Raw genomic sequence first — 10492 nt, 5'->3', positions numbered from 1 at the left:
GTTAAATCAACATTTCGCAGCAATCATTGAAAAAACCACCGCCAAATGCAAGTGACACGATTTTCGGCATGTTTACTGACGGTTCTAAAACCGCCGCTATTTACTTACACGTTTTCAACTGGACGTGTGTTTTGTGACGGTTTTAACACCGCCACAAAACGGGAGTAAGGATTTGAGCACAGTTACCGGCAGTTGCAAACCGCTGCAATATGGTACAGATTATGCAAACTTCGAGACACTTTTCGGCGGTTTAAAACCGCCGCTAAATTAAGAAAAATTAAAATAAAAGAAAATTTGGGTTTTTCTAAAAAAAATTGTACAATTTTTTTAGAATATTAAAGAACTATTTTTTTGCGTTTTTTATTTTTTATTATTTTAAGAGTTAATATTTTCAACCTTAGAATCTAAACTTGTATCAAAACCAAAAAAATTATCTACAAAACAAAATAATATATTCTTGAAAGTATGAAGAAAACAAATCTCTTGCAAAGAGTTGCATAGTCTAATTAAAAAAAAAGTGTGCTTCAAACCAAAATATCTCCAATCCTAATACACTATTCTTCACTCTATCAATCGACGGAACTTATCCCTACAGCGATTTCTGGTGGGAGCTCCTCACCCTGCTGTTGATACAGATAAATCAGAGCACTCTTCATCGCCTGCCTCTTTTTCTTCTCTACTGCTGCCTCATCCTCCATCACCTTCCTCTTCAACTTCTCGCCTTCCAGCTCTGCCTGCAGTTCTAGCAGCTTCCTCTGGGTCTCCTCTACTTGGACTCCGTTGACCGTCACATGTGAATTCAGACCGAAGAGTTGACTAGGAGTCGGCCCGGAACCCACACCACGTACTCTACCCGGTCTTTCTTTTCCGAAAACCTGAGCAATGGAATCATTTGGAGACAACACTTTAGAAGACTCATCCTGTTGCCCTATCTCCTCAATTCTTTCCTACAGACACAAATTAGCAAATACAATCATTTTGATCATGGGTCCATCTCATGTCAAGAACACGCCAAACAGGATAATTAACTGTATCACTTTCATCACAGTAAAATAACACACAAATATGAATGAAAAAATTGGTCTCAAAAGTTATTTATATAAAACAACCAAAATAGATTATCGATCAATTTTTAAAAGTAGTACTTACAACAATTGCTCTTGCTTTATCATTGATATAGGAGCCATGTCTTTTTTGTGCACTGTGATCCATAACTCTCCTCTACCGACTCTCCTCCCTTGTTGTTCCGACTGTGACAACAAAGTTTATGCCATTACCGTATTCCACACAATCAAGGAAACTTAAGAAACAGATATAGTCCAAAGAGTGACTAAAGAAGTAAAGTACCTCTTCTTCCATCCACCGCGCGAAGCTTTTCGAACCGCCAGTATGGGTATATGGTTGTTTTGATCGATTAATCGCGTTTTTCCTGCACTTTTTCTATTGTGTACCAATGATATACTAGATTACCTTTGTCTCAGCTTTGGCGCGATAGTCAAGGAACCATCTCCAATGCTCTCGATCAATTCCTGGTGGACGGTAATCAATATTTTGTTCAGTCGTGAATGTTGGATCGTAAAAATCACTATACAACCTCATCCTTATTTCCTTCCAAGACTTCCCCATACTTTTTAGAATTTTCTTGATAGTTCCTTCACTATCTTCATCAAAGTGAAAAATTTGCTATACAGATAATACAATTTGTTAATAATGGAAAAAATAAGTAAATTTAGTTTAACAAGGATATATACTTTTACCTTGACACATTCGTTATAAACATTGCCTTTAGTGGTAATATTACGTCAACTTTTCTCACATATAGGAAAATTTTCATAGTCAAATCCCAGCAGACCAAGCACGACACTCAACAATCCAGCTTCGTCTCTGATTGCTTGCTTTGTGTTGTTGAATCCTTCTACCGTTAGGCCGTTCCATCGCCTCCCTCACGCTTAGTTTTGCCGGCTTGATTGTGCCGTCAGAATCTGAAAAAAAAAATACTACCTTATTCTTGTATCCGTTGTGGACAGCATGCAAGAAAATTAATATATAACATCATAATATTAACAGAATACCTTATAATACGCTTAACAAAAGAAGCATGATGGATCACACGAGCATAAAACATGCATATATTGGAATAGAATTGGAATACTTAAAAAAAATTAAAAACATAAGGAACTGACTTCTAATATGTAAAGGAAATAATAAGTATAAATCTGAAATTTATTTCAAATGTCGGAGACAAAATTAAATTAATTTAACAATTCAGAAGTTTTTAAAATATTTTGATTTTTTTAGAATACACTTTAGCCAATTAAAAAATAGAAAACAAGAAATAAAAAACATGACTCAGATTAAGAATGGGTTTGATGCTCTTCTCATAGTTGGAACTTAGAAGATTAATATATAATGGAGTCTAAATCATGTTGAACAAAGAAAAATAATTAAATATGTCACCGATGATCTTAACCGTCCAAAACTCTGTAGTCTTTCGTCCTTTGCGACTCTGAGCTCCAGAAGCATCAATGAGGTCATCAACTTCTTCCTCAAGAGAATCTACCTCATTTGTATTAGCACCCAAGTTTACGTGGCCTGGCAGCGAGTTCTGGGTACTATCTGTGCTCATCTGTGGAGCAGGCCTTCGTTCGCTGTGCGGTGGACGGAACGGGCATGAAGTTGCAGGTACACTATCACCAGTGGCCGGGGGAATTCGAGAGTCATCGTGGTGGGAAGCCAAAGCCGCATTCGCTCCCGTTTGAGGTTGCTGAACTCCTGGTCCCAATTTTGCCTTTTTTGTGTAACGACCCGGAGTGGGCAATACATGTTTTCAAGCAATTGGCAATAGATGTTCCATTAGAATGTGGCAGTCATGACTGTTTAAGCCTAACAGCTTGCACTGTTTTAAATCAACACAGTGAGAGATGTTGCTAGAGTACCCGTCTGAAAAGACCACATTATTGATGGTCCTCAGAAAGACATCCTTCTATGGATTGGACAAGGTAAAGACTGCAGAGGGATACTTTCCACCTTCAAGTGGCCACATATCATGCCTGATTCCCATCAACTAGAGATGTTTTCGAGCTTTTAGGTGGTCTTTAGATTTACCACTGTCGTTCAACATGGTGAAAACAATGTTGTCGCACACATTCTTCTCAATGTGCATTACGTCCAGGTTGTGACGTAATTCGTTGTTCTCCCAGTATGGGAGATCAAAGAATATACTCCTCTTTTCCAGGGAGACTCGTCTTGCACCACGGTCTGCTGTCCGCACTTTCTTTTACCGCCCACCGCTTGCACCTTGTCATGTGAGACGTGCACACCCTCCAACTGCTTCAAGATATCCCAGCCAGTCAATGTGACAAGTGGGGGTCTATCCTCTACATGGCCATCAAATCTACTCCGGTCCTATCTATATCTGTGATCATGATTCATGAAGCGACGATGACCCATGAAACACCATTTCTGATTGAAGGTGGGTCGCTTAGTCTCAGCGTCTAGATTTCACGTGGGGAAAGCTCTCCCACCACACGTATTCCAGCCAGATAAATTGCCCAAGCCAGGAAAATTGCTGATAGTCCACAGCAACGCAGCATGCATCTTGAAGGTTTTCTTCTCACTAGCATCGTATGTATCAACACCGGCACACAACTGTTTCAACTCATCGATCAGGGGCTGTAGGTAGACATCTATGTCATTGCCAGGCATTTTAGGACCGGGAATAATCATGGAGAGAATATAGTTGGTTTGTTTCATGCAAATCCAGGGGGTAAGTTGTATGGAATAAGAATCACTGGCCATATTGAGTACTTTGAACTCATGTTTCCAAAAGAATTGAAGCAATCACTGGCCAAGGCTAAGCGAACACTGCGCGGATTGCCAGAAAAGTCAGTATATCTCCTGTCAAATGATTCCAGGCCTTGCCATCCCTGGGATGCCTCAAAGGACCGTCAGGGTTAGTTCATCTTTTGTGCCACAACATGTCCATGGATGTCTTGCTAGACATGAAAATTTGCTGCAACTGTGGAATCAGAGGAAAGTAACGGAGAACCTTCGCCGCTTGAGGTTTCCCATTCTTCTTGACGACGATGTTGATCATTACCAAAAAATTCTTCTGGGTCTTTTGCTTCCACCTGGATGCTCCACACCATTTGCATCTAGACAGGTCTTGGTCCTCACTCAGGTATAGCATGCAGTCATTTAGACATACATTTATCTTCTTGTACTCAATACCGAGCTTTCCTATAATTCTCTTGGCATCGTGCAAGGTCTGCAGAATCTTTGCATGCTCAAAGGCATCCCTCAATAGCTCTAGAATCAAATTGAAAGCCTTGTCGCTCACTCCGCACATGCACTTTATACGGTACAGCCTCCCCAAGAAAGATAGGTTCGAGAATCTTGAGCATCCCAGATATAATTCCTACTCGCCATCCTTAAGCAAGTCATGAAAGGCATGAGCCTCGCGGCTAGGTTCGTCAGATAAGTACGGCAGTCCCTCTGCAACGTCTCCGACATGCTCATTCATTGAGTCTTCATCATCACCCTACAGTCCTGAGAAGTTGAATGCCTCGTAGACCATGTCACGCATTTGATATCCTGAGATTCCAGTGGGTTCTAGTTCTTCTCTACCGCTGGAGCTCTCATCTACAATCCTCTCACCGTGATGTAACCAAAAAGTATAGTTAGGGGGAAAGGGTTTCATCAAAAGATGATCATATGCATCCTCTCTAGTTTGGAAAAATCGGAACCCACACCTCATACATGTGTATCATCCCATCGGATGATGCATTGGCAAATGCAAAATCAAGGAATCTATTCAAACCATCCCTATATTCTGCATTATCTCGTAGCTTTGTAATCTAGCTCTTATCGATGTCTAATTTAATGAAATAGCACAAACAAATAAATAACAGTAAACAAAGACATAAACCTAAAAAAACTAAAAAAAATGGGCTATGTGTCAGGAGAACTAATAACATTTTATCACAATTATGAGATGGGAGAGTAATATACGAGTAATATTCGACGATTTATTGCAAGCAAAACCATGTAGGGGGCAACAGAATAACTTAAAACAGAAACATAAACAAAGTTACTTGCATCCCGGATAACATGTAGCACATGAAAGGTATTGGGTGGTTGCTTACTCATTGTAGAATTCTGTGCTTTCTAAAAAATTACTAGGAGAAAGAATTGCTGGGTCCAAGTCCAAAAAATGAAAAGATAAAGAAAAAGATTCTTTAAAAAATGAAAAAGAAAATAGGAGTGAAAGTTAGATTTAAAAAATAATTAATAAAAAATATAACTAAATAATCATAATGGATAGAGAATATAATCCTGAAATTATAGATATATATAATATTTTAGATATGCTTATATAAAATATTTGAATGTAGTTTCCTGTCATGTCCTCTATCATAGAGGTATAAATAATTGGTTCAACAAAAGAGAACATAAAAAATAAGAATAAAAAAAGCAGCTCACGAAGAGTGAGACGCAAAAAAAGGGACTGAAAAAAGCAAATAGCAATTCAGCACTAGAGTAGCATGAATGACATCAAGAGAATCATGACCAATCAGTCCATTGTCACAGTAAGCATAGTAACAACCAAACAACAGTACTTAGCATAAAATGAACCAAATTGGTTAGGAGTAGAATAGCACCACAATGGTAGCAGCATAACAATTGGTAAGCAACACATCAGTAACAACTCAGCATTGTGAGGAACATAAGTGTGCAATTAATAAATGAACACCAAAGATAAGAAATCAGCATCATGAGAAAGTGGTCCAATAGCAATAGCAAATAAGCAGTAGGAGAATAAGCACAATGACCAGAAAATAGCAACAATTAGCATCAGAATGAGCAAGTAATTCCCCTAACACAATGACCAGAAAATGGCAACCAAAATGCTTGATATCATCATGGTCATTGATTTTAATTTAAACGAGTATTATTAACTGATTGTTAATATAAAAGCATAGTCACCATAAAAATGGCAAAGTTAAATATGCAATTAAGATTTTAATTGAACTTACAGAACTTTTACCTTTGACAAGTCTACCAAAAATTCAGGCAGAGGTCCTTCCAACTCGTTATTAGATAAATCCCTGAAACATGTGAGAATAAATTTATTGGTAAAAATGACATACTTCAACTTATTAACACAATAGCACATAATTAATTAGCCACAATCATATATTATCACTGCTTAGAAGTATTCTAGTTCGGTGACATATGAGAATGATGTATTTATCTTCCCTCTCAGTCTGCTTGAGCTCAGATTCCTATATATAATTCATAATATAATTCGGCAACTACCCCATACAATTAAGTTGAAATAAATTGCAAGATAAAAATGAACATGATGATGATGATGCATACCAGAAGCTAGCAATGGCTTAATTAAAAATACATTTATTACTTTTGACATGTAATGCATACTAAAGTAGCATGAATGACATCAAGAGAATCATGATCAATCAGTCCATTGTCACAGTAAGCATAGTAGCAACCAAACATAGGTCCTAAGTCCCTTTTGTTTAATGAAATATATACTTTATGATAATGTGTGTGGATATATAAAGAATTAATTAAAGACAAGGAATGCCTTAGACTTAGATATTTCAAAAGTAATATGTGTAAGCTAGGCATGTAATTAATAAGACTTGTGTCTTACGTTGTCAAAATAAAGTCACAAACATTCAACATGGAGAGTGGCAAAGCATACAACCCAAGATAGCTGTAAACGAGCTTGATGGTTCAAGATAAATTATTGCTCGGTGGCGGATCTTTTCTTTGTCAATGGGGCTATTCCTAACATGTTTTATAAAAGAATCGGCACTAAAAGAATAAAATTAATTCAGTTGATTAAAATCTTACACTCCCGAGTCCCAACTTAGTTTTAGTGTTCAACTTTCACTTTCTCTGTGCACTCAAATTTTTTTTAATTAATTTCAATCATGAAATCTTAGACTAATAAGCTAGAATGGGTTTTGACAAATTAAATATTTTGCTGATTTATTCATTCAAATTATAATCTCATATTCTCGTCATTATTAATTACCACCTTATTGTGCGACACCTAGTGATAGCATCACATTGTGATTTTCACTGTCAACACCGTAGAATTTTCCTATATGAAATTGACAAAGCAGAGTTGAAGGTCCCATAATATTATAATAAGAGTCTTTTGGGTCATTGCATAGTGCATACAAGCATGTTTACCAGTTACACTGAAACTCTAGATATCCACTTCTACACTAATTTATCATATAAGACTAAAGGGTTGGAACTGCAAATACTACAATCTTATGAAATTATAAACATCGAAAAAGATAACAAATAAAGTAAACATGGAAACAGCCGATAACCTTAAAAGTAGTACAAATTAAAGAATAAACAACATCAATTAACCATATTTAACAGAAGATATAGACAAAATCTTTTTCAAAATTCTGAACTAAGAATGAAAATAAAAAGGAAAGATCAAAGTGTCAGAACTAACCAGTGACAAGGGAGAGGCCGTGATAGCTCAGAATGGCACACGGTGGAGGATGGTGTAACAGTTTCACGCATAACCAAGGTGATGTGAGACTTCGACGCCGGAGGGAGAAGCACGGATGGCAGCTACGCGACTTGACAACCCAAACAGAGGTGCAGGGTGGAGCAGATCTTAGGGATTTCGCATACCCTGCACGAGGGAGTATGGGTTTCAGGAACTGTGGATGACGCAAAGGCTCGACGGCGGCTAGAGGACGATGGATTGGCAGCAATGACGCAGTAGAGCAGCGACGGCAGTGTTCGCGCACTTATAAGGACTGTTCGCGGCTTTCTGCAAATTTGGGGAGGAATCAATTAAAATTTATAAGATAAAAAGGGGTAAAAGAGAAATTGAGTTATGAGTAGATCCTCACCTAGCGGCGTTTCACTAAGCAATTGCCGCTGATGTTGCGGCACATGAAGGGATCCTTCTTCCGCAGCCTTGTTTTGCAGCGGCAAGGTGAAAGGCCCCCAAATTTTTGCCGCTATTCTCCGTTCCTGTTGTAGAATTCTCGTTACCGTCACGTCGTGTCCTCCTCTCGTCTCAGTCACGCCGCAATTCTCGTCCCTCAGTAATGCCTTTTTTCGGGTTCTTCAGCCTACCACAAGCTATGCGTCCCACAAAATCACAATCTGGCACTTTAATGTTACTACCACTATGAAGTAACGATGATATTGTAATCTATTCTCTCACCGTTAAAATTTGTTCTTTCTTTAATTAATAATCGACTAATTTACTTTCACTTTAAATTAATTTTTGAGAGTTTATTTGATTTATTTTTATTATGTAGGTGAAAAACATTCAATAGATGGGTGCCAAATTATGGAAAACATTCAACAACGGATGCAACTGAAAGGCGAGCCTAACAGTAACGGCAAAGCTCGCGGATTGGAGTGAAATTGCGGCTTCTTCAAGCTCAGGGGAGAGATTGAGATGAGAGAGAAAAAGAGAGAGAACAGAAATGGAAAAAGGGAAAAAGGGGATGGGTGGTTAGGTAGGGTTTTGTTTTTATTTTTTTAATTAGTAAAGACATTTTAGTAATTTCACTTATTTAAGTCTTTTATTTTATCTTAAGTCAAATAAGATATTGAAACATAATTCAGTCTTAACATTTTACACCAAACACAATAAAAAAAATTCAATTTAATCTCTATCTCTCAATCTCTGTCTCTCATTATTCTCTGTCGCTCTTCTAAATGCTACCAAAGTACCAATAGACATGAAAATGATACTAACTATATTTAAAACCCTGTGAAAAATAGAAGTAAACTTTCATAAAATATGTTGAATAGATAAATAGAAATTTTCTCCTTTGTAGTCACTATTAAAAAAATAGTCACTACAAGAAATACAACGAATACCATCGAATTTACTGTCGGATTTAGCGACGGACATTACCGATGAATTCAGCGGCAGATTTTCCAACAGTTACGAGTAAAAATTCGTCCCTCGAATCAATTACTGTCTGATTTAAAAATTTTGCCGCTAAATCCGACGGTAAATAGAAGTGCGAAAATTGATTTTATTAGCGCTGAGTTTACCATCGAATTTACTATCGAAAAATTCTAACAGTAACAAGATTTAGTGAAATGCGTCGTTTAGGCAACGACGATACCTTACTGTCAGATTTTTCTGCCAGTAAATTCGACGGTAAATTTGGGATAAAATTCAAACGTAAAACCATTCTCCCTCACTTCTGCAAACTCTCTCTCTCTCTCTCTCTCTCTCTCTCTCTCTCTCTCTCTCTCTCTCTCTCTCTCTCTCTCTCTCTCTCTCTCTCTCTCTCTCTCTCTCTTCTCTTCTCTCTTTCATCTCTTTCCCTCTGATCCATTAAAAAAGGTTGCACCGTCACCACTTGGAGCTGTCATCGCTGCCGGTAAGCCACATTATCATTGTAGATCAGCATGCCATCGTCACTGCTGCTGGAATCTCCGTGGAAAGCATCTACCGTGCCACCGCTACTGGTGTTCATTGCTATTGATCGGAGGTCGTCGCCCTGTCGCTATCACCGTAGTTGAGGTCCACCGCACCAAGGTAAGGTGGTTGTCATTTTTTCTTTTGGTTGTTTGTTATGTTACTAAACCCTAAGTCCACCATGGTAGGTTCTACTACTGCCTCCCTGACACCATCATGCTTCCACCATTCTACAGCCACCATCAGATAAATTTTTCTATAGATTTCGTATTTTTTCAAAATTTTTGTTTGTTTGTTTAGGATTTTTTTAGGTATTTTATTAAATTATTGATTAATTTTTTTAATAAAGTGTGTGATCAGGGTTTGTTATATTAATTTAGTGTAATTAGAAATTAAATAATGTTAAGTTAGGTAGGTGTAATTTAGGATTTGTTTTGATTTGATGGTGTTTTTTATGATTGGTAATTTTCTGAGTTAATTATTTTTTGAATATTAATTAGTATTGATTATTGTTAATTCTCTGAGTTAATTTTAGCTTATTAATTTTTTAAGTTAATTATTGATTTATTGTTGATTATTGTTAATTTTCTAAGTTTATTGTTGTCTAAGTTAATTAATTTTCTAAATTAATTTTGCTGTTGATTGTTGTTAATTTTACTAAGTTTGTTGCAATTTATAAACTTTGATTTATTTATTTAATTATAATTTGTGTGTTGATTATGTTTATAGTTTGCAATTAAAGATGTACAACCTGCTATTCTAGAAAATGTGCTTGTAGATAGTAGGTTTATGATGCAAAACCTCCAGTTAGGTTTGTAAGTTGGTCAAATTATATAAGTTTAAATAGATATACCATTTGAGAGATATACATATGTATGTTAGTGGATTACTTGGAATCTTAAATTGATATACTAATTGTATAATTAATTTTCCTTTTCAATATTTTATTGTCTAGAGAGTTTCAACTATACAATTTATCTAGCCACTATGAGGTATCTTGTTTTTCATATCGAACTTTATGTAGATTCGTCTTTTCTG

At 36.8% G+C, this 10492-nt stretch overlaps 1 protein-coding gene across 4 annotated transcripts; it reads right to left on the bottom strand.

Annotated features, from left to right (window-relative positions):
- Positions 1-430: 430 nt before the first annotated feature.
- On the bottom strand, positions 431-8521 carry LOC112755406 (uncharacterized). 4 transcript variants are annotated; one of them, XM_072221363.1, is made up of 7 exons: positions 7914-8521; positions 7505-7831; positions 6047-6107; positions 1758-1982; positions 1348-1683; positions 1150-1250; positions 431-947 (listed from the first exon to the last, which is right to left on the bottom strand). In XM_072221363.1, the coding sequence occupies exons 6-7, from the start codon at positions 1210-1212 to the stop codon at positions 570-572; spliced, it is 441 nt and encodes a 146-aa protein (XP_072077464.1). In that variant the 5' UTR covers positions 1213-1250; positions 1348-1683; positions 1758-1982; positions 6047-6107; positions 7505-7831; positions 7914-8521; the 3' UTR covers positions 431-569. The 4 variants fall into 4 exon arrangements, with proteins under 4 accessions (XP_072077464.1, XP_072077465.1, XP_072077463.1 ...); XM_072221364.1 differs by having other exon boundaries at positions 1348-1529; positions 7914-8423; XM_072221362.1 differs by having other exon boundaries at positions 1348-1982; positions 7914-8481.
- Positions 8522-10492: the final 1971 nt, after the last annotated feature.

This window comes from Arachis hypogaea, chromosome 16, assembly GCF_003086295.3.
Source record: "Arachis hypogaea cultivar Tifrunner chromosome 16, arahy.Tifrunner.gnm2.J5K5, whole genome shotgun sequence".
Taxonomy (NCBI): Eukaryota; Viridiplantae; Streptophyta; class Magnoliopsida; order Fabales; family Fabaceae; genus Arachis; species Arachis hypogaea.
This window is presented reverse-complemented; position numbering and strand designations above follow the sequence as displayed.

Coding starts and splice junctions, on each gene's coding strand:
- LOC112755406 (XM_025803480.3), bottom strand. CDS start 7,575: ATGCGTGAAACTGTTACACCATCCTCCACCGTGTGCCATTCTGAGCTA. Junction 6,108..7,504: donor CGGCCTCTCCCTTGTCACTG/GTTAGTTCTGAC, acceptor CACATGTTTCAG/GGATTTATCTAATAACGAGT. Junction 948..6,046: donor TTTTGGTAGACTTGTCAAAG/GTAAAAGTTCTG, acceptor TTGTGTCTGTAG/GAAAGAATTGAGGAGATAGG.